This window comes from Castor canadensis, chromosome 8, assembly GCF_047511655.1.
Source record: "Castor canadensis chromosome 8, mCasCan1.hap1v2, whole genome shotgun sequence".
NCBI classification, from domain to species: domain Eukaryota; kingdom Metazoa; phylum Chordata; class Mammalia; order Rodentia; family Castoridae; genus Castor; species Castor canadensis.
The window spans coordinates 58330028-58355447 of record NC_133393.1 but is presented as its reverse complement, the minus strand read 5'-3'; the positions used below and the strand labels follow the sequence as shown (position 1 = coordinate 58355447).

The 25420-nt window shown below is 38.3% G+C and overlaps 1 protein-coding gene across 2 annotated transcripts in view; it reads left to right on the top strand.

Moving 5' to 3' along the window:
* The window catches only part of Far2 (fatty acyl-CoA reductase 2), a 175242-nt gene that overhangs the window by 107736 nt on the left and 42086 nt on the right, over window positions 1–25420 (top strand). For both annotated transcript variants that reach the window (XM_074083025.1, XM_074083026.1), the window contains exons 3-4: window positions 13684–13859; window positions 16833–17012. In XM_074083025.1, the coding sequence (XP_073939126.1) occupies window positions 13684–13859; window positions 16833–17012 (356 nt within the window). The remainder of the gene's footprint in view (window positions 1–13683; window positions 13860–16832; window positions 17013–25420) is intronic.

Sequence of the window (25420 nt, the reverse complement as noted above, 5' to 3'; positions counted from 1 at the left end):
TCAATGGAGGCCCCCTAAAATAACAGGCCCAATCTGGCCATCCCAGGCCAAAAATTTCCTCTGCCTGACATGTGGAATAAGTAGAACTAACATCTCTAATCTATTGACTCCAATAAAAACTAGAGGTCATGACTTTCAGTACAGTGCTCCTTTTTGAGTTTTCATTATTTTTATCCTATCTGGAGGGTGTACTTTAGCTTAGTTTTTTTTTTTTCTTTGCTTTACATAAGTAAATCTGTCTCAACCCTCAATTCTTCTTGTGCTCAGCTGCCTTTTGCCTCTCTGTGGTTTAATAAACTTGTTGTCTTGACAAATTTGTGGATTGACCTGTAGTACCAAAAATTCCTGATAGTTATCTGGACAAAACAAAAACCATTTTTAAGATAGTTTTTGTAAATGTTATTAAGAATAGTATTTTTAAGATAGTCTTGTCATTATGAGCTTAGAGAATTAAGTTTTATTTTAACATCAGTACATTAAATTTTGACCTTACAAAACCTTTAATGTAACTGGATTTTAGTCAACTCAGTCACTTACATAAGTATTTATAAGCTCCATCCTTTTATAACAACTTACTCTGTACTTTTATGATAACTTATTTTGTATCTCCTGGGGGTGCTTGCTTTTATCCTTTTTTGTAAGTATTTTTTATCCTTTTATTTTAAAAACCATATCTTTACTATCATACACAACACACACACGTTACTTGTTGAAATTAACTCATCAAACCTTTTAACTTAGAACCTTTTTATTTGTATGGAAAAAAACCAGAAAGAAAGCAACCTTAAAATTATTTTTTGTATATAAACAATGTATAGAAAGCCCATTTGTTAGCAGCCCCATGTGCTACAGAAGAGAGTTACATCCCAGATTTTATTTATGACAGAATGTAGCAGGCTAAGGTCATTTTTAAGGTTCTTACTGCAGAGTGTGGCTTCCCTTTGTTTCTTCTTCTCTGGTCTAAGCCAGAGTGTTAAACCCTGAATGCCGCATCTTAGTGAGTCCTGATTGAAATGAGTTTGAAAACCTGTCTTCTTAAACGTAGCAGTAGAACAGAGTAATAATTTTCAATATTTACTTTATAATAAGAACCATCATCAAGATGTTTACATATTTAAATGTAAAAAGCTTAACCATTTTGTAACAGAGATCTTTAAAACAAACAACCTGGTGTTTTGTTACCTTCAATAGCACATTAACCTTATAACAGCAGTTTAAGAACCATTTTGAAGATGCTTACACACACACACACACACACACACACACACACACAATTTGAGTCTACTCTGAAAAAAAGAAAAAAATGTTTAAATGATACCCAGAGGGCTATCTACAGGAATGGTGGATGATGTATCTGTTCTCTTGGGAGTCTCCCTACTTTGGAACTGAATTTTTTGTTATCCATCCCTTAACCTCGGTTGTGACTATTTCCTGGGAAAAGCCCAACCCACCAATGCTAGAAGGTGTCTCACACACTTTTACCCCACTCCCTTAACTTGAGAGACCAGTTTTACCCCAAATAGCATTATTAGGGGGTCTCTGGGAGGTGATCAGTCTCCCCTTCTCCCTCCTGAGGCAGGCCTGAATTCAAACCCAGGTTCTTACCAGTCTGATGAGTAGTGCTCCCCTCCCCTCACTGGTTCCTGCACCTCACCAGGTTCCATTTTGCACCCAAGGCCCTCACCCCGTCTCTCCAGGAGGGTGAATCCCTCCTCTGGATAGAGCTGTCCATTGGTGCCTGGTGGGATCTTCTCCCAGCAGTCCGGAGGATGCACCCCAGTGACAAGGGAGGTGATAAATCACCATCTCTGTAATCCTAGATGAGCTCCAAGATGTTGCAGAAATTTCAAGCTGAGTTATGGGACACTGAGGCAATTTAGCAGGAACCAATGTTTTATTATGCTGACCCATACCCAGCAGACTTGTGTCCAAAGTCTGAACCCTGAGAACAAAGAGGTCTCACCTTATATGCCCTTGCAAGCAGGTTATAGAAGCAAAAAGCAAAGCTCAACCCACTTGTGGCTGCATGTGACTTAATTGGCTATATAATTTTCCCAGTGCTATGTGACCTTCTTCACATTTTAATTTTTTAAGTTTTATGTCTCTGCATTGCCATCCCTTCCCCCATCTCAATGTCAGAACACAGCCTGTCTGTTTCTTTTCTGGCCCTCCTCCCTGCTAAATAACTCTCTTAGAGTCTTAGCATGTTGGCCCTCAGACTTGCACTGTCCCAATCAATCAACCCCCATCAAACAAACCCGGTGTCCTCCTTCAGCAAATCTTTTAATCCAGTAGTAAAGAAGGAGGTGGAGCAACAGTTCTCAGGGAGGGGCGTGACATTGTAACAAGAGAAACCTGTGTTCCTACTTCTCCAAATGTAAACAATTTAGGAAAAGCAACTGTGCTGCATTTTGCCTCTCACTCTCTTCTGTGGCTGGGGCCATGCCAAACTCAGCCTGTAGATCATTGAGCACAACTGTGCTTATGTCAAGTTCTCATAGACTTCTCATAATCTTCTCCCCACACTCCATCAAAAGATCCATCTGCCCTGTTAAGTTTCTGGAGTTTATTTTTTTTTAAATCATTTAAAGTCTTCTATTTTTATAACCTAAGAGAATGAGGTCCCTCAGTTTGTTAATTCATTATACTGAGTTTAATCCATAAATGCTAAACATCATTCCATAATCTGGCTTTTTCTTGGTGCAACAAGTACAGGCTTTGGCCAACTACTTTTCTTTCTTACTTTCTTTGGGTCTTGCAGTTATGATCTGGATGATTGACATTGTTAAATGCCTAAGCTTTCAATAACAGGGTCCCATTGAGTTTAGTTCTTTTATTTGTATGGGAAGGCAGAATGGGGCAGTAGAAGGAGCATTGGCATTCTATCTACTCCTTCCCAAATCAAAGAAAAGCCCAGCATAGAGACCTTGCCATCTTGCCTAACCCACCTGAGTCTTGTTGATTCTTATCTAGAAAATGGTTCTGGTAACAATAGCCATTTCACAGAAACAAAGATTAAATGATGTCCTAAAATTAAAGTAATATTGTGTTTGCATAATATAAAGATTACATTTATTATCAGTACATGATTTCTTTCACCCAGGCAAGTTCTTGTATTCATTATCCCTAGAGCCAGACCCTATCAACTGCCTGAGTCAGTGTCACACCTGTATCACAGACATGCACATTTTGTGTTCTCTATCAGTTTTTCATCATTCCCTCACAGAGAAAGATATCTAAGAATTTGTTATAACATTTAATTTAGAAACTTTTTGCAGGATAGGAGGGAAAACTAGAACTGTGTGAATACCCTTTTAGTCTCCCAGGTTTCACAAATGTGTGGCATATATGTTCACATTCATGTGCACTGCTACACATTAACTTTTCATCCTGTGTGAATTGTACTAACATGAGTGCTGCGAAGGATAAACCTTTTACACCCCACCCCCAGAATCAGTGGCTCAATATGAATAGTGTTTTATCCTCAGCTACATGAGTCTAATAAGTAGAAAGGGTGACACTGCAGGACCATTCAGGAGACCAGGATGATTGATAGAAAAGTTGACACCTTTTGCCTTTGGCTTCCAAGGCATCCAAGGTCTCCCTGGATGACAATATCCAGCTGGCAATGGGGCAAAAGAGATAGTAGCGATCACATGCATGGAGTTTTGGTCCACTCCATGGTACTGTCACTAGCCCACAACTCCTACAAGGATGGCTGGGAAATGCATAGTTGTGTGCCCATGAGGAACACACCATGGCCTTCTCTTTGGGTCACCAAACATCTGCCTCACTCTTTTTCTCACATGTAGATGAGACACTCATTCCTAACCCCCAGTTCATGCCATTTTTGCATCCAACTCAAAGTCCGAGGTCTTAGGGAACAAACCAACCTCTCCATCAAGTGTAGATATGTCAGCTTCTGGTTTGGCAGTTTTAGAATTCAAATCTCGTAATACAGGGGAAGAACAGAGACAAGGTAACTGCAGTTTAAGAAAAAATATAATTGAACAAAGAAACCTCCTATTCAAGAAGGGAAGAATGGCAGGTAAGCAAGGAGACTGAACTATTAGGAAATCCTATTTGGCTGGAATTAAGAAGGCTCTCTTGTCCTGGGTGGGGTGGTTCCTTACATAACCTCCAAATGGACTTTCTGGGAGGAGGCCTCTTTTCTGTTACTTTTTTGTTATCAGTGGCTCCACCTTCTGGAAGAGTCTTCTTTGTTTCTAACCCAGTGGCTATCCCCTCTGATGTGATTAGTAGGGAAAGTGGTCTTCTCCATGTCCTTACAGCTCCATAGTTCATGCTGCAAGGGGAGAACCAATGGATGTTTTCAGGTTTTAAGGGCAGTTGTTTCTTAACTAAAGTGCTATGGGAGGAAAAGGAAATCCCGTGGTTCACACAAACAGTATGACAGCCTGTCACAAATGAAAGACATTAGTGAGAGGATTAACGAAGCGAAAGAAAAAAATGTATAACATCATCTAAAAACTGAGAAAATGGAATTCATTGGCCTTATTCATTTAACAAATATTGGTTGAGTATCTACTAAGTGCTGGCACCTGTCAGATGTGGACAATGCAATACCCACATGTGAGAGTAATAAGAATGAAAATGCCTTAGATTTCAAACAACAGGGGGGGGAAATAGAGGTAACAAATGTGATAATGGTTTTGGAAAATTCACTTAAGAAAATGGTATAGTGCTTGCCACACTTAAAAACTAAAGCCTTTTTCCTCTCACTTAGTCTTAAATTAAGAAAGAATGAAAACAGAATTACTGGGAAGTAAAAGTTTTTGGGGTATATTCCCTAATAGTACTATATTGGAAAGTGACTGGAGTGATCCACACTTTTGGAATAACCAACCTGCACCTTTTCCTATTCTTCAAATTCTAATCAAATAAACCATGAAATAAGCTAGAATGCACCATACTACAGTACTTATCAGAAAAGAAGGCCATGCTGATTGGAAATGTGTCATCCAGTAAAGAAGAATTTGGTTTTTCCTTTAGCACTGCCTTCAGGTCACATAAAAGTTCTAAGATCAGAGAAACCAAACTTCCCAAACTAATTACAGATTACTCAGTGGATTTCTCTGTGCTTCTGTTGTTTGGCCTTTCTCCCCCTTCTTTGTTCTTACCCTGAAGAATTTTCCTATCCAGGTTACATTTCTGGGAGGCCTCAGATTCTGCAAATATGAATTATCTCATGTGAATAATGACCCAGTCTATGTTATACCATTTAACTGACTATTGTGACATAAACACAGTGACTTAAATGTACTTGTAACAAACACTTGTATAGTGTTTGTTTTGTTTTAATTTTTTTCCCAGTGGAAAGACTGAACCCAGGGCCTCATACATGCTAGGCAAAGTGCTCTACCATTTGAGTCATATCCCCAACCCCTCGGAAAAGCTTTGAAGCAATCTCTGTCTAGAGTTACACATAGTAACAAATGATTTCAAGCCCACCGTAAGTACTGCAATGTTCCTAAAGGTAGCTAAACCCTGTCAGGTATGCAAGGCTTATAAGTTTTCCTTTAAAATATAATAAGCAAAAATGTGAACAGTTTGCCTTTGATCACCAGCATGTCCCCAGGAAGTATGATCAAGAGGACATCTGTTTTATCTATCAAAATTCATACATCTGCTTCATTCTTCTCCTTACATGGTATGCATAGCTACCACCTCTCATTTCCTGTTTCCTTGCTTCCAGAGAAGCAAGGGAGATGCTTTAGAAAGAATTTCTTTTCTTTAATCCATTGACCACACAGAACCAAAAAAGAAGATTCATTTTCTTAGCTATGACTAAGTTTCTTAAGCATTTTCAGAGGACTTAAAGGAATATATCAACAGAAGGAAAGGCATCCAAATTCACGGCAGATTCTTGAGAACTTTTTCGCAAGGACAATTAAGGTGACACTCTAAGGAAAACAAAGAGGGACACAAATATTATGCAACTATGTTTATTCAAGTATCGTTTATAGTAACTAAAACTGGAACCAGTCTGAATGTTCCAAATAGAAGAAAGATTAAATAAACAATAATACATAAATGTGTTGGATTAGTGTACAGATACTTTAAAAAATGTTTTATAAAATAGTAAATGTCACAAGGAATTGCTTACAAAATATTCAGTGCAAACAAAGATGCAAAATTATGTCCTCTATAATATCACCTAGTGACCCTAAATGAGACGTGATCTTTGGTTAATTTTACTTTTTGGCATTTTCAAGTTATAATTACAATGAATGTGTGCTTTCATAAGAAAAACACATCTTTTTTATGAGTTAAAAAATTAAAACAGTAATCTTCTGAGTTCCAATTTTCTAAATACAATTATAGCACACATGTTCTACTTCATCTTGGGAAACATGAAGCATCTACCTTTTCAAACAGCAAAGAGAAGGCAGCAAAGCAGTCATGAATTTCTAAAATTATGACAGCAGGTATAAGTTCAATTCAGTTTTAGTTTTGGAAGTATTTATTAAAATTAAATAGTTCAACTTTGTTTTTTGTCAGAAATTTGATTTCAAGTATTTAACATTGTTTTAAAAATTATCTTCTACTTTTTCCACAAAATCTGAGGAACTTCTAAGGAAAACTTGCCAAATTTCATGCGTAGAAGCATGCTCAACACAGACCAGTACTATTCTACTGTGGTGCCCAGGGTTGCAAGCCAGTTATATAGTCTCTCTTTTGTTTTTACTTCATCCTGGAAAGTTTTATTGAACAGTGCTGTAAAGATAGACCTTTTTTCATACATGATATATTCATATACATTCCAGTAGAAGTATATACACATGTATTCGATTACATATTTTTTGGGGGGCCCCTATGGTTCACTATAGCTGTAATCCTAGCTACTCAAGAGGCAAAGATCAGGAGGATTATGGTTTGAAGCCAACTCAGGCAAATAGTTCGTGAGACCCTAACTCAGGGTTGGTGGAGCAGCTCAAGTGGTAGAACACACACGAAGCCCTGTGTTCAAACCTCAGTACTACCAAAAAAAAAAAAAAAGAAAAAGAAAATATCAAGAAGATAATATCCATACCTAGAAAATAAAACCCCAAGTAGCTGAAATTATATTAAGAGTGATGTAGTTAATTGTGAGCTCAGACTCGAGAAGAATATTTCATTGGGAGTATGCCAGAAATTATCAGACTTTTCTTATTTTATATATCTATATAGATATAGATATATATACATTATGCTTGGGAAGGGTTACAGTAAGATTGTGCCAGGTTTAGAATGTATCATCTGAGAAAACCAGACATAATTCAAGGTTAAGGGGGTGGGGGAGGGGGAAATATTACAAATAATGTCACCAGGATTTATAAACAAAGGCAAAGCTCGGCAGGTTCCACTGGACACTTCACATCAGCTTCTCTGGAAAAATGTGAATTACTTAATAGGCCCTCAGCTGCTTCTGAAGTGAATCAACTTGAAATACAATGGTGAATCAGGCAGGGCCACCTCAGGTCACAGAAAACAATTTGGCTTAAGACAATAGAAGAGAACATTTTGTGAAACAGTTTATTGAATCCTTTTAGGACTATTCCTGTTTTGCAGTTCTTAGAAGGCATTACAAAAAGGGGGTATACCAATTCATTTAAACAAATTAACTTGAACTTTAAAAAAAAATAACTTTGAACTAAATAACACCTAAAAAGAAAGGGCCAACAGTCTGACATAGTGGGTAGAAGTGTTCATCTTATGAGTTCCTTGTTAATTTTCAAAGGCCTTTATAAAGAAAAAAAAGCAAGAGGTTTCTATGAATCTGGGATAACCAGAAGAAATGCAAACTGTTCAGGAATAAAAAGTTTCCCGTGATTAACAAAGACCAACTTTTAAAAGTGTAGGTGGCCTTCAGTTTGGCAGCTACTCAAGTCAGTTCAGCAGAAGCAAGGTCACTTGCTCCTCTATAGGGCATTTTGTTTCTTACAAAGACGAAAGACAGGAGGGAAGGAGAGAGGGAAGGAGGGAGGAAGGAAGGAAGGAATTGATTTGGTTCTGAGTCCTGGGGATGTACCAGCAGTATAAACAGAAACAATTTTTTTCCTCATTCTTTCTTGCATTCTTTTACAGCACCAATCACTGGCTAATTCAACTACTGGTATGTCTTCACACATCCATCTTATTTCCTTCTTTTTAAATGCATTGTAATCACATCAAGTCTTTTTCATAAAAGCCTCACTCATTTCACTCAAAAAGTCTCCAAGCAATGCAATTTAACATGATTATGGAGTATGTTCAGCTCTCAAAAGTGTTTGGCTCAGTGTCCCAAGGAGAGCAGAACCTGTGTTGAGAACCAGTGGTGTAGACATAGGCTTTGAAGGACTTGAGTCACTTAGCTGACACCATACTGTTAGCCCTGAGGATCTGATCAGGGATGGGCACAAGCCAGACAAACCACTGAGAAGCAAGGAATCATTTGTTGAGCCCACGGAGAAGGACAAGTTTATCATTGTTCTCCTGAAGAGTACAGCTTGAGAAAGAATCAAGATCTGGGTGGGTCTGTGGGGAAGGATGTGTGATTTTTGTGGCTATGTTGAGATCACTTGGTAGAATTCATGATGAAGCAAATAGCTTGGAAAACAGAATGGAGAGATGTGAAGAATCTGAGCCATTGATGGTGTTTGAGCTGCTGGAACTCACCCCAATGTTATATCTTGATTTTTCATTTACTTAACTTAATCCTACACTTCTGCCCCTTTTTAAAAGCCTCTGTTAGAGCTGGGGGTGTGGCTTAAATGGAAGAGTACCTGTCCAGCAAGCACAAAGCCCTGAGTTCAAACCTCAGTACCACAAAAAATGAAAAACCCACTTTTAGGCTAGGTATTCAGTTCATGCCTATAATCACCACTTTTCAGGAAGTGGAGGTCAGGAATATCAATATTTGAGACCAATGGTGGGAAGGGGGAGTTAGTGAGACTCCATCTCAACAAGCAAGCTGGGCATCGTGGGGCCCAGCTGTTATCTCAGCTATGCAAGAGGAGTAGGTAGAAGGATCATGGAGACCCTATCTGAAAAATAAGTAAAGCAAAAAGGGCTGCAGGTGTGGCTTAAGTGATACAGTGTTTGCCTAGCAAGCATGAAGCCCTGAGTTCAAACTCTACTACCACCAAAAAATAAAAGTAAAATCTGTAAGTCTGGCTGAAATATTTTCATTTAATGAGTCAGGTATCTATAAAAATCACTATGTAATTATGAGGTACTTAAAATATCTAGAAAACAAGAACTTCAAAGTAACAGACATCTATATAATCGGGGTTGTAAACTGACACAGAGATGCTTAAAGTTTTTCAACTTTGTTTTCTGATTTCTGTCTCCCTACATGCCCCACAAAGAAACTGAACTTGGAGCTGTGCGTGATGGGCATGTTGTCTCCCCTTTTACATTCTTTCTCTTTCTTTGCACCCTTGTTGGAATTCTCCATTGTTGTGCACAACAAATGTTTGTTGATTGCATGTCTTAATTATTTCCTCCCACTGTGTAGAGTGGGCTTTTACTTTGCTCAGGGTATCTTTTGTACAGAAGCTTTTTAAAACAGGGGTTAAATTTATCTACCTTAACAACTTGTTATGTCTTTTTATTGTATTTATTCCGACATGTATGTGTATAACTTTCCACAAACAGGTTTATAATCATACTGTAATATCCTTTTCCAACCTTGCTTTTCTAACTTAGTATTTTACATCTATGGATTTTAAAATCTATTTATTTATTTTAATGGATCTTAACACAATAATGGTTTTCTCCAACACTGTATTTTGAAGTTTTACAGTTTTGCTTTTCACACTGAAGTCATCAGTCCCCTCCACATTGAGTTTTTGTGTGTAATATGAGGTAGCGAGCTGAGTTTGTCTTTTTCTCTATCTTGAGAGCCAGTGTTCAGAACCACTTATGAAATGCCTATTTATTGAACAGTTTAGCAAAATGTCTATTTTGTTCCACTGCCCTAATTTCTATCCCTGTCCCCAGACCACACTGTTTTACAACTATCATTTTTTCCCCAGTACTGGAGTTTGAACTCAGGGCTTCGCACTTGTTAGGCAAGTGCTCTACCACTTGAGCCACTCCTCCAACCTCCAATACTATCATTTTACAGTAAGCCTCAATATTGACACTGTGATTCTTCTTTCTTCAGAAATGTGATGGTTATTCTTGGCTCTTCATTCATCAAATTAAGTATGGGATCACCATTGTTATGAAGTGGAATAGCATAAAATAACTGTTGGCATGCTAATTGGACTTACTTGCATTGAGTTTCTATTTTAAGAGGCAGGTTGCTGCTGTTTCTATAAATTTTATTTCAAAATATTAAATTAATAAAGAGAAAAGTGTTTTAATCACATGGAAACTTCTGTGTGACCCAATACACACACACACACACACACACACACACACACACACACACACACACAGCTTTCGGATTAGCAGTCTTTGGAAAGAGCATTGTGGATGTGAGAAGGGGATTTCCCAGTATTGAGGACCTAGGAAGTGGTAGGCTCTAAGCACCTGGCTTTCACTGCATATGCATATGTCAACAGGCCCTATAAAATGCCTCACTCTTACATCACAGATAAGACATTAATCCAGGAAGTCATCCATCCTCTATGAGGGTTTTGTGATCTGCACCAAAGACGTTATTAGGCAACACCTGAATGCAGATCTCGTTTCTTTCAAACCCAAGCTCTCCCTGCTGTGCTGCTGCTCCCCCAGCAAACTGTCACTGATGGGGAGCCAATGCTTGCCACTCTTGCAGTGGCAACGGCATCTTACCATTCTTTTGCATGGATGGTGCAGAGATGCCACCCATCCTGTTGGAGTAGAAATGACCTTCATATTGCTCTCCATCTTCCTACACATGTAACTTCTTTCTTACCCAAGTACTTACTCTCAAAGAACTCTATGAGGATAAAACATAACGAGATGATAGACTGAACATAGTTTTACCTTTAGCATTTATTACAGAGGTCCAGACAGGTTGGTAATTTGCCCCAGTTACACAACTAATAAATGGCAGAATCAGGATTGAAACTCAGTCCTTCATAACTACAAAGGGCCTGGTGTCTTTCCAAGACACCAAGGGTTCTCAGCTTCAGTGCAAGTTAAGTGTCCCTAGAGAGCTTGTACAATGTCCAGGCACCCAAGCTTCAACTCAGAACTGTCAGGTAAGAATCTCCTATGACTTCCCAGCCAGCTCTGCTATGTGCCAGACTACGACACCATGCAGCCTTATGGTCTTATACAAATGTCCTCACTGAAGCAGTAAAAACCCCCAGATTAATCCTTTACATCTCATGGGAGTTGCTAGTAAATTAGAAAAATCCTAACATTGTGATTGGTTTTGTGTGTGTGTGTGTGTGTGTGTGTGTGTGTGTAACTTCATTGGGCATGACAATTTTTTTCGCTTTGATTTTCATGTACTTATTTGTGTTTATTCGTTCTCAAATTGATTAGAACTCACTTGCAGAATCTCCTGAAGTGCTTTCACTCAGCAGTCTATAAATTCTTTAATGTTACAGTCTCTTACTTTGGTGCACCAGATATTCCAGAGATTGCCCATCAGTCTAAAGGGACTCACCCTTTTTTCACAAAATAAAAGTATTAAGCAATTAGTATGATATTGGAACTAAATAATATAGTTGTAGTTAAAAAGAAGGATTCAGTACAATGAATAAAGGTCAAAGACTTTCATGATTAGAAAAAATATGATCAGCCGGGCACTGGTGGCTCACACTAGCAATCCTAACTATTTGGGAGGCTGAGATCAGGAGGATCATGCTTCAACACCAGTCCATGCAAATAGTTGTGAGCCCCATCTCCAAAATAACCAGAGCAAAATGGACTGGAGGTGTAGCTCAAGTGGTAGGGTACCTGCTTTGCAAACACAAGTCCCTGAGTTCAAACCCAGTCCCACTGAAAAGAAAATATATGATTATCTTCAGTATCCACAGGAAGTACAGACACAACCTCAGGTGGACACTTTGAAAGTAAGGCCATGTGGATAGCTCCTTGACTGTAGGACTCCAAGATCAGGACTCTTATATTGTTTCTAAAGCATTACACGAATGTCCTCTATCCCTCTCCAATTCCTATTCCTCTCCAAGAGCCTAAAGCCCTCATAGGTCAAAGTCAAAGAGTCCACAGAACTCTCAATTTATTTTCAGTGAATAAAATCTATCATGTCAACTCAAAAAGAGCCTTCTATACCTTCAATTATTAAAAGGGGAGAAATTATACAAACCTTACACAAACTTACCCCCTCAAAAAATCCAACATGTTTGCTGAACAGTTAACATGAGCTAAGGAACATTTGACTGTGGAAGCAAACATTCAGCATGTTTATTGTTAATCAAGATTAGAGGAACTGTTAGAGATCTTTCTAGAAGAGCCAGGATGACCTCTTTGTTGAGACTGTGCCTAAGACACTTTATCAACCTTATTAATCCCAGATGCCAAAATATTATGGGGGATTGACCTAATGTCCAAATTATTTTCAGAACTGTAGCAACACCACTGGAAGTGCTGACCCTACAGTACAGAAAGAGAGTCGCCCAGAGACAGGGGGGCATCGGTTGTCAGGCCAGCATGTGGGTCCACCTTCAGCGTGCTTCCCAGATGGCCCTAGCTTGGTCTTGCCTGATACAAATGAGACATGATTTCTCTGACTGCCTGATTCCACTTTTATTACCCGAAAGAAGAGCCAGGGGCAGATCTGTAAGGAGAGAAGACTCCATCTCTTGAGGACCAGGGAGCAGATGAAAGCAGAGAGCTATCTGCCACATTGTGTGTGAACGCCATGGCTGCATTCCTCTGCTCATAACGGTTCTGACATTTAACCACACCGGTACCACAGTAAGACTCCACCATACCAAAATAGATTGGAACAAAGATCAGTTTTATTAAAATTGTGGTTTCTGAGAAAATGTAAAATGCCACATGATCTAAGAATCTGTATGGAGGGGAAAGCAGAGAATCTGCTCCATTTGAATAATTGTAATAAAAACAAAAATTGCCTGTGTTATTTCCTTTTCCCCTTATAAATAAATTAGAATATTAAAAATCAGTTAAATCCCTAAAATGTACATGAGCTCATATAATTCTCATGCTAGATGTCAACTGCTATTTATATTAGAATGAGATTACATAAAATTTTTATTAGTTTCACCCATTATAGGCTTGCCTGAGTTTTTATTTTCTCATTATTGTTGTAGGCTAAGACATTGTTAATCTGAACCCGTTAACCAAGTGGTTGGTAATTTTGCTGCTAAATATAAAGGGTGGTAATTTCACACTGAAAAAAAAATTATTTCCCCGCCCCAAATGGAAATGATCACCACGTATAACCCTAAAACTGCCTTAGGAGGGAACGTGGCTCAAGGCAGGGTGTGAGTGACTTCCTAGCACACCGCCCCTTCCACCCCAACACAGTGCACACCGCAGAACCTCTGGGTTAGCAGACCTGACTTTTGCAAATGTTCCTAAATTCAGAAGAGCGGGAATCACAGTCATCTGCATGATGGGAAGTGGATGGCCCTCGAGCAGGTGGGAACCTTCCTTGAGAGATATTGCTATTACCAGGAGAACCAGCCTTTGAGAACAGTTGTAACAGCAAGAGGGAACCAGAAGAGCATGGTGCTGCTGTTTGCATGTTGATTTACCTTTACATTTCAGCTATTCGAGAAAGTCAAAGAAGTCTGTCCCAACGTGCATGAGAAGATCAGACCCATTTGTGCGGATCTCAACCAGAATGACTTTGGCATCAGCAAGGAGGACATGCAGGAGCTTCTGTCCTGCACAAATATTATCTTCCACTGTGCAGCCACTGTACGCTTTGATGACCCTCTGAGGTATGTCTCACTGCCCCTCAGCTTGCATACGTGTGTGCTTGTACATGTGTGCACATAGGATTCTTCATGGCTTCTGTGAAAAACAGAACAAAAAACATCCTTAATGAGAAACTACACAGAACTGAAGAACCAAGGCTTCTTTATAATCCCACTACCCAGGACACTATTTACTGTTATGGACAGCATGCATTCTGACTTTTCCTGTTGCATCGGTGATTATATAGTTAGTTATATGTCCAAGTTGACAAAAAAATGGCATTCAGAGTGATTGTTGCAACCTATTCAATTATGTTTTTGGCTGTCTTTCGTTGTCAATAAATATTCCATTATAGTTTGGAATGACTACTTAGCATTCCAGTGTACCAGGCTATAATATACTCTGGCCAGTTCTATCCTGGTGGACATTTACATTGTCCTAATTTTTCACTATTCTAAAAAACTTCAATGTGCATTATTTTTTTACTCCCCTGCGTGCACCCGTGGGATAAATTCCCAGAAGCAGATTCATTAGCTACATACCAGGTATGCCTGGGTGTGAGCCCTTACTTTGTTACATGTAGTAAGACGTTGCTCTCCAAAGAGGTAGAGTCAACCTACATTGCCCACTGCAGGGCAATGGTCATTGCTTACGGTCACCATAATATACTTTATAATTCTGTAATTCTTTCTAATGTTGCCAGTATGATAGTGCAGATATGATGTGGTATTTTTTAAATTTTCTTTGATAATTAGAAAGGTTGACAATGCTTACATGCTTATTGAAATTTTATTCATTTGCAACATGCCTGTTCACATTCTACTTTCTTTTTGTCCTTTTTTTTTTTTTTCAGTACATAGGTTTGAACCCAGGGCCTTGTGCTTGCTAGGCAGGTGCTCTATCACTTGAGCCATGCTCCCAACCCCTTTTTGCATTGGTTATTTTTGAGATAGGGTCTCCCATTTATGCCTCGGAAGGCCTGAACTACGATCCTCCTATTTACACCCGCCTCACAGTTGGGATGATAGGCGTGTTCCACCATGCCCAGCCATTGGTTGACTTCTCTGCCCAGGCCTGCATGAAACCGTGATTCTCCCACTCTCTGCCTCCTGAGAGGATCATAGGTGTGAGCCACTGCACCTGAACGTCTTTTCCTATTTTAAATGGAAACATTCTTTCTTGTTAATTTTGACACTTCTTAGAAGATTTAGCATGTTAACTTTGTGTGTTATAAGCCTCAAAATATTTTAACAACTTATAATTTGTCTCTCAATGCTATTATTTATGCAGCTGTTCATAATTTCTTTTTTAAAGTTTTTTTATTATTGTGTAGGGTGGGGGTACATTGTGGCGTTTGCAGGAGTTCCTACAATATATATTGGTACATCTGTCATACCTGAGTTCATCCCTTCCACCATTCTCCTTAACCCCCTCTCCCATATCTGCTGAAGTTATTCTATCGTTTTACTTTTACATTTAGATCTTTGATCCTTTTGATATTTATTTAACTATAAAAGACACTGGAAAATTCTACTACAAGAAGAGGGATTAAGAATGAATACAGTAGCCTTTTTCTAGCAGATGGGTTAGTTTTTAAACAATATTTGTCAATGATTCATTTTCACTCTGTTTGAAATGAAGCTCTTCAATTCCTCAAACTCTGTTTTTCCATTGTTCATGCTTTCTTTGCCAAATCGCACCATTTTACTACTACAATTTTTATCACATTGGGGCACATATACCCACAGCGGCCTTTTAAATAAAATTTTCCTGATTCTTCTTGCCTAGTTATCCTTCTTATTTACATTTATAACAATTTTTCCAAGTTGCTAAAAATTTGGAGAGTTTGATTAGGAATGCTTTAAATACATAGATTGATTTAGAAATACTTGTATTTAAAGTATTGACTCTTCCTGCTCAAGAACAATGTGTCTTTTTTATTTATTCCCCTTTTGTACTGTGATCATCAATGACGTTTTAACATTTCCTCTGTACATCCATTTATGATTAATTTGATCATAAATATTCAGCTTTGAATGTGTTCCTTCCTTCTATTTAAACTCTAAATTTTAGCTATATAATTTTTATAAATGAACACTACTGAACTATCTTGTACATGCTAATTTTTCAAAGCTTCTTTAAAATTACACAGTTACATGACGTGATAGTGATTTTGTGACCACCTTTTCAATGCTCTACATCTGTTCATTAATTTTGTTTTCCTCTCTAGTTACAGGACCAGGACTTTATGGCACTGACCAGTACCAGTAGCGATTATAGGTATCCTTCCTAGCCCTATAAAGCAGTGTTTCTAGCTTCTCATCATTAGGCATGACTGGCTAGCATTGGTTAACCACGTTATTCCTATATTAGCAAATTTCTTTAACTAAGTAGGGAGTATTTAAGTATATGTTTAGGTGTAGTTTTTCTCTTTTTGAGTTAACTTAGACTTTAGATTAATAAGTTTCCTGATACTGAGTAAAACATATTCATGCAAGGAACTGTGTCATTGTCACACATACTATGTTTATATAGCTTTGTATTCTATTAGTGCAATTTAGGATTTTAACACCAGTTTTCATATCTGATCTATATCATTATGATAGAAATTTCTATTGTTCATTTAAAAATCTGGTTTATTTGTGGTTTCCAAATTCTTGAGTTAGATGCTTAATTTGTGTAGTTTTTGTTCTCTAGTGGCCGATTGTGGAAGCCCCATTATAAATTCAGAGGACTGTGGTTTTCTTCCTTCCAGTTGACCAGGACCAAATGCTCTCTGAGTACAATATATGGTATATTCCTATTCAGTAAGTACATTTATATACACAAACCCTATCACAGTGCATGTCATTCCAGGTGTCGTGACTCTGTGGCCAGGGCCTGTCCTTCTCTTCCTTGTCTTTTGAGGGAGTCAGTAGAACCTGCTCGATGCTCCAGTCACTGAAGTGGAGTGTGCAGTTACAATGTGGCTAATCCTGCCACTTCATCTTTTCCAGACATGCCGTGCAGCTGAATGTCACTGCCACCCAGCAGCTCCTGCAGATGGCCAGTGAGATGCCTCGGCTGGAAGCCTTCATCCATATCTCCACGGCCTACTCTAATTGCAACCTGAAGCACATTGATGAAGTGATCTACCCATGCCCCGTGGAGCCAAAAAAGATCATTGACTCCTTGGAGTAAGTTGGCTCAAATGAGGGGAGGGGTCAGGGGACAAATGGTTGGTTTTTTTTGATACTTTGTGGTCAGTCACTAATAGAGTAATGAGGTGGAACACATTTGGAGCAAACACTTTGAAAGGCTGTCAACCTTAGCTGCCCTGTTCCTGCTCTTCTGTTCCTTCCCTGGTAAGGGAGACACTGCTGAGGAAGAGCAAAATAGAACATTCTCTTTTTTTTCATTATTTATTTATTTATTAGCATATTTTAGTTGTACCAGGGATGCATTATGACATTTACAAAAGTGCTTACAGTATCAATATATAATAGTTAGAGTCACCCCTTCTTCCTTCTTCTTTATCCACTCTCTCCCCTTCTTATAATAGTTTCAGCAGGTCTCACTGATCCTTTTTCCTACATGAACACATTGTATTTCCACCATATGCACCTTCTTCACCCCTTCCTTATGCTCTCCTCCCTCCCACTGATACAAACCCTGGGATGGGACTTGTTTTACCTTCCTGTCCTTCATTTTTTAAAAAAAGACATTTTTGTTTGGATGGTTATACAGGGAGTGTCATTGTGACTTTCCAGGTATATACATACATACAGATAGATAGATAGATAGATAGATAGATAGATAGATAGATAGATAGATAGATGAATGTATGGGTATGTATTATACCTCAGATTGGTCCATCTCTTCCACTTTTCTCCTTTCTACCTTAGTCCCCACTTAGGGTGATTTCGGTGGTTTGAATGTTCCATATTCATCTTCGTATATAAAGTATATTACCCATATTCACCTTCTTTACTTTATTTATTTATCCTCCCCCTCCCCTTAGTATGACTTATTTTTCATTCTTGACCTTTGTTGTTTAGTTGTCTTATTCATTGTTCACTGAGATTTTTGCCTTGGTATTATACCTGTACATGCATTGTGCTTAAGTCAATGTAACCTCCCTCCAATGTACTTCCTCACTTCTTTACCCCTATCCTGTGTTGTTTAACAGTTTCAGTGTGTCTTGTACCTATACAGATGTAATGTACTTCATTATTACTAGCTATCTTCCTTTCTTTTCCTCCTCTCTTGGTCTCTACCAGTCCCACTTTTGGATACAAGCTCTGTATATATTCCTCTGTATATATAATTTTGTTTGTATTTGTGTTGGGCCTGCCTTACACTGACAGAAAACATATGGCCTATGCCTTTCTGAACCTGGCTAACTTCACTTAAGATGATGTTCTCCAGTTCCATTCATTTACCTGCGAATGACAAAATTTCATTCTTCTTTATGGTTGAGTAAAATTCCATTGTGTATAAATACCACATTTTCCTAATCCATTAATCAATTGTGGAGTATCTTGGCTGTTTCATAATTTGGTTAGTGTGAATAATGCTGCAATAAACATGGATGTGCAGATATCTTTATTTAAGAAACATTTTGCTAAATAGTTTAGGATTGCCCAAGGTACTTGGGAATACCCTAGACTTTCTAAGGTATTATCACTAGATAAAGGAACCATAGTACACAGTATAAAAGTTCAGGAGAAAAATTTTAAAATTAGACTGACATGAGTCTGAATTATGGCTGTACATTTACAAGCTGTGTGAGTTGGGGCAAGTACCTTACACTTTGAGCCCCAGATCCTTCATTTGTAAAATGGGCCCACCTGTCTAATAGTTGTTATTATACTGCTAGGAAGTGTTTACAAACAGTTAATCCATCCACTAGTACAGAAGATTAAGTCAGGAATTCCTATTCTTACTTGGGCAAGATGTGTAGTGTGGCTAAGTGGTACAGTACTTTCCTGGCATGCACAAGGCGCTGGGTTTGATCCCAAGCACCATGAAAAGAAAAGTAGGAATTCCTCTGAGATCTGACAGAAGGAGACAGTTGCCCTATTCAGCTGCCGTATACTACCCTTAGTGTGTCTTGTAATCCAGTCTCTAGTATTTTCTTTTCTTGCCTACTGACAGAAACTACTCTTTTCATAGGACATGGCCCTAGTCTCAGAATAACTTTATTTCTGCTTCTTCATTATGATCCATTTTTACAACTTTACCTTTCTTTTTGTTTTTTTTTAAACTCTGTATAAAAATAATTACCAACAAAAAAAAAGATATTTCATGGTGATTTTATCACATTTTAATTTCATGCAATACTGTATTTGTGTTTAAAACATACTTTTTAAAAAGTTTTAGCTAAATCAAAAGCTCATTCCCTACAGGGCAAACATTTTCATTTCCTCCAGCTCTCAAAATAGGTATTTTTACTTGTCACTAAAAAATACTCAGGACAAAGGAAAATGAAGGTCATCTGAAGGCTCTGGAGATTGCCAGAAGTTGCTAACAAGTGATAGTTTGCTTCAGTGATGCAAAAGAACATTTTGGAGTACATAGTTGGATAGTTGAAGAAAAAGCAGATATGGCCTGATGCCCAAAGTTGATTCAGAAAGTGTGTATGAAGCCTCAGAGTATTTTCAGGGTAGAACAAGTTCCTTTGTCGGTTAGCTACCTCTTACAGTGTCATCTTTTGGTAAATGTGGTTCTTTTATATTTGAAATGCCCAGGAAAGAGGCCAGCCCGCTTTCATTCAAGACCCCAGCAGTAAGTTTCCAGTGCCTTACTCCATGGTGATCCTGATCCTTCAGACACCTGACAGGACACTGTGCCCTTTAAAGCTGCAGAGAATTTGCTGCAAGTTCATGAGAGAAAGGGCAGAATCCCAAGTCACCACTGTGAGGGGGTCCTCCAAGTCCTCCACACCTCCACACTACTTCCTCCCTCCCAAACTATCCAAACACTGCATACCCAAGGCTCCAAGGAAGAGTGAACTCATCTCCCAGAGAAGCGGATCCATCTTTAGTCTTCAGCAGGTCTAATACTCCCTTATGTTTATGTCAACCAGAAAAGGCACAAATTACATCAAATCACAATTGACACATATTCACATTTTTATATCTATTATTGATGCTCTCCAAGGATAACATTTATTTAAACAAATATACAACCAAGCAGAACTAGGAATGAAGTTCTATCTACAAAGAGTACCTTTTAATAATATTAAAGAACTAAGGTAAAACAGAAAAAGAGATGTGTTTACTCAAAATTTCACCTTCAGGACTACTTGCCCAACCTACCTCTGACAGCCCTCCCCTTACCTCTGTTCTGCAGTCTCAATGAAGCACTCCTGTCCCATTGGTGGTTCTGTCCCTAGAGCCAACTACCACTTGAGTCACTTCAGCAGCCCCAAGAGGATGCTTCTTGATCCTCTTTGTGTCTGCAGTGCCACAGCATAGCAGGAACTCAAGTCTTTGCTACACAAATGAAAAGTTTTTGATAGCAGAAGATTATCATTGTTCTTACTGTTCTGGCTGTTTTTTATTTGACAAAAGAAAGAATAAAAGACAGATTTCCTAACAATAATTCAGAATGTGGAAGTTTTATGTGTAAAATATTTTTATCTCCACACATTATTCACCCTGTTTCTGATTGCCCATTTTTCTTAAACTTTCGATTAAACCTATATGGTAAATTTTGAATAACACTTGGAATAAAAACGAGCAACCCTTCAACAACTAAACTATCATTTATGGCTGCTTCAACCATTCCCATATCAGATGGGATTTTCTTAAGTTTCAGAATAACATGTTATTCTGACTAAATAAAGACTGTATATCCCTTATTTGAAATACTTGGGACCAGAGGTGTTTTGGATTTCAGATTTGGGGATATTTACATATATATAACGATATGTCTTGGAGATGGGACCCGGGACTACACACAAAAATAATTTATGTTTTATATCCAGCTGATACACAGAGCCTGAAAGCAATTTTGTGGAGTATTTTGTGAAGTATTTTGCACTTTGATTGCAGTCATTTGAGTTCACATATGGAATTTTTGACTTGGGGCACCATATTGGCACTCAAAAAGTTTTGGATTTGGAATTTCAAGCTTTCAGATTAGGATGTTCAATGTGTATTAATTCATCCAAACCTAGGTTTAAGTTGTTTTGTCTTAAGGAAACATTTTTCTCTGATTTCTTCTCAATTTAGTAATTGGCCACTACTATGTTCCTTGGAAGTGTTTATAAAAAGTAATTTCTAAAATCCAGCAGCTTGCTTTGCTCTTGGTCTTCCAATAGATCTCATTTTTCAAAAAAGAACAAAGAGGCAACAAGATGATCCTGAATCTATGTTCTGAGCTTTGTGATCTTAAGAAAATCACCCATGAAAATGTAAAACGGACCATCCTTTGTCCCAAAGAATCAGTTGAATGGGAATTTCAATTCTGGGAAATAAAAGAGGAATTGCATATTTTTCTCCGGAGTTTTCCCAATTGCTCATTGATACAGCTCCAGGTTGTTACGGAAGGCATAAGACGTGAGATCCATTTTTGTGCCCTTACACCTTATGCACAGAGTTTGAAGGTAATTTTATGCAATATACTAAACAACTGTGTGCTCTTTCACATGAAGTTAGGGTGGAAATTTTTACTGTGACATCAAGTTGTCCCACAGAAAATTTTGAATTTTGGAACATTTTGGATTTGGGACTTTCTGGATTAGGGATTCTCAACTTATGTCTTCTTGTTAGGCCTTTGTTCTTCATGTTCCTTTTATGTCTTCCTGATGTTCTAGTTAGAACATTATTGTCCTGCTTTTAAAAATTGTGTGTGTAGGTAGGTTATGTTTTTTATGAATTTCATTTTCATTATAAAGCTTTACTATAAAAAAAAAAAAAGGAATGGGATTTTGAGCCCAGCTGCACACCTACCACCTCTGCTCCATCCTTTGCAGCCTCAGTTCTCTCTCATTATTCATACCCTGTCTCCTTTCTGTCCATCTAACAGATTCAGACTCTCAGGTCTCTGTTCTTTCCTTCACCTGTCTGAAAACTTCCAGTTACTTTGGTCCTAAACATTCCAGAAAGATGAAAGTTGATTGTGTTAGTACAAACACTTTAACATGTTGACAAAAACACATTTTAATACTAGCTTAATTAGGAGTTGGTCTTACTTTTAGTTAGTGTGACAGCATGGCCATTCATCAGCGTTAAGCACTAGTTTTCCTAGCTCTGTGCCTGCAGTGTCTTCTGCCCCTCATCCCTGCAGACACTGTCAGGAGACCACATGTCCTCATTCTTACTCATCTCTACCTTTATATAACTAACTTCTATGTGTTTGGTGATATTTACCTTTAGAAATTCATGTATGTAAATGGATCAGGGATTGCCAATTAAATCCCTGTTTTCTAGAATAATGGTATAAGTAGAATGTTTCTTTTTTAAAAATGCACATAACTAACCAAGAAAGATAGTTTTGTGTGTTTTCCATATTTTTCAGGCCAACTTCACCATCTCAGAGAAACTAGCATAGAAGGCTTTGCACCTGTATAAAAACCTAAAGTAACTAGAGTTAGGGCTAGAAAATGAATCCATAAATATTTATTGCTTTGGTTTAAATATTTATTGCTTTGGTTATCATGCTTTAATAAATCTACTAAATATTCATTAAGAAGGAAATTGTGGGAGATGAGCTGTAGTTAGCAGTTGGTAGGAACAAGACCCTTCCATAGACATTTAACTCATTAGCATGATATATTCAGGTTGATATTATCATCACCACTGTAATAACAAAAGAACAAGAATCTCAGAAAGTCTGAGTAACTCTTCAAAAGTTTCTCAGCTGGTGAGTCACAGACACAATTGGAATCCATGGCCATGTGATTCCAAAGGCCATGTCTTTGTAGTGCCAGAGATTAGAAGGTACTTTCTTAAAACACAGAATATACTTTCAAAGAGCTTGCTCCCAACACAAATACAGCAGGGCGGAATGATACATATGGCTGGTGGGCAAATGGAACATACCAAGTCTAGTGGAGTTGAAGGTGATGGAAGAAACAGGCCTGTCTCAGGAAGGGTGGGCAGAGTGTGGATGGGAGGATGGGAGCATCAACCAGGCTGAGCAACTGCAACTGAACTCACAGGGGTATGTTTGGGAAATGGCTAGCGAGAAGCCAGCTGTGGCAGCATCTACGTTATGTGCAGGGAAGCAGGAAGAGAGCAAGCTGGAAAGATAAGCTGGAAACATTCTGAAGATTTTTTTTAATACCATGTGGTCACATGGTATTTACTTCTCTAGAGAGTAAGAATCTGTTAAAGGAGGGTACTGTGTGTGTGTGTGTGTGAGAGAGAGAGAGAGAGAGAGAGAGAGAGACAGACAGACAGAAGGAAAGAAAGAGAAAGAAGGAAAGAAAGAAAAAGAAAGAACAAAAGAAATTGTGTTTTGTAGGGTAGTAGAACATGGCTACTGCTTTGTATATGGAACTGTGCATATTTAATCAGCAACCAGATTAAAAGAGGCATAATTATGTTTTATATTTCTATTTATGTTCTATATTTATATTTAAGTTCAATTCTATAGAAACTTTTATTCTAAGAATCAATGCCTTTTTGAGAACTAACTCCAACATATTCAAATTTTAACACACAGATGTGTGGCATAGACTTCTTTTAAATTACAGATTCTCTACTTTGCCTGACCATAAAAATTATCAGATCTTATTAAAAAGAGATTATCAAGCTCTTATCCCCAAAGACTAAGTTAGTGGTTCTAAGATGATGCTCTTGAATCTAGACTTTTACCAGGGCCCCTGCGAAATTCTTACTTGTAGGCAAACAAGTTTGGGGAATGGTGCTTTTTCACTATCAGTCTCATGTGAAATGATACTTGTTTGCATTCTCATAATCCATGCACCCCCATTCTTCTGCTCTCCTTGCCTTCTGTTGTCTTCAATTCCTACATGCTTTAATTGAATAAAAATTCCAAGGAGATTGGTAGTTGTAAATGTTAAATTTCTGAAGCTGCCTACCCGCCATAAAACAGAAGTGGTGTTGCTTGATGAAGTGCTGACAGCAATCAACTGGGGCTGGGCACTGGAGGAAAGGGTGCCAGAGACAGGGAGAGCAAGACCAAAGCTCTGCAGCCTACAGCATTAGGCCTCATAGCAGCCCCTTGGGAAGTATAAACAGAGGTCAGAGGATGGAAAGTGGTTTTGCCTCTGTGCTAGAAAGCACATTGTTATCCCTAAAAAATCATCATCTATTCCAGAGGAAAGGTAAAAACTAATTCTCATACTTGCATGTTATTTTCGGGATGACACAGGCTCACGGTGGCATCCAAACAGCTGAGTGGAAACTGAGAATTTGTGAGCTTTAATTTTGCCAAGCTTTAAGTACAAATTCAGCTCAGGGCTAATTTTTTTTTCTTAAACAAAGCAAATAATTTTCGTGGTGTCAGGCCAATATGTGGACCATTCAGCATCCAGCACAGATTGGGTCAAGATTGGCTCAGTAAAATTCTGGATAGACTTTTCCAAAAGAACAATTCCCCATAAGCATTAGGCTCAGAAATACTCTCCTTCCAGGAGACAGTTTCAATTTACTGTGACACCTGCTCTGTCAACCTGAGATTGTCATCACTGCCGTTGGACAATTTTGCTTCCTTCTCTACAAAGACATTCCTCCCTTCTTTTCCCACAGTCTCCCTACAACATCATCTCCTTCTGAGTTCACCTGCTGCATCCTTTTCATCCCTGCTCCCCCAAACCTTACACAGTACACAAATTGATTATTCAAGACTACCATGAGGAAGAGAATGCACTTAGTGAATATGGTAGCTGGATCCTGGGGCCTGTTCTCCTGGACTTTGTCCAGGGGGAAACAGACACATGACAAACACATATGACATGATATTTGCAGTTATCAAGGGAATAACATAATACAAACTAGAGAGAGAGAATGAGTCAGGATGAGTACTCCCCAGAAAGCTTGTCTGAAACACTTGTAAACTGGACTTGCATATGAAAATTAAGGAGAAAAATACATATCTCTCTTCTTACTTCACTAGGTAACTACATTCATAATGAAACTACTAATGATATCATGATGTTGATGCAATGCACTTCACAGCAAAGTGATAGTGTAACTTAGAAGAAATGCTGTGTGCCTGTGTGTATGTACATCTGCTTTCTGAAATCTTCCATGACTTCAGGCTTCTTTTAAAGCAATTGATGTTTAGAATTGGAGACCCACTGGTTCACAAGGTCTCCTGAAGGGCATCTGGTTCATTTCAGAAATGTATTTTGATTTATATAGACTCTTTTTCCATAATAAGTTAGTGTCTTAAAAACAATGGAGGACAAGCAATAGCAGCAACCTTGAACTGTATGAGTGTAGGTCCTGAAGATGGCCTCCCCAGCAGGGGATCTGCATATTTGTCACATTGATTGCCTCTCCGAACCTCACAAGGGACTAAAGGAGACAATAAATGATCTGTCAGGTAGTAATAAAGATACTTGAAACCAACTATATCCTCATTTTGCTAAAAAGTCAGAATGCCACTGGGCTGGGCGTGTAGCTGT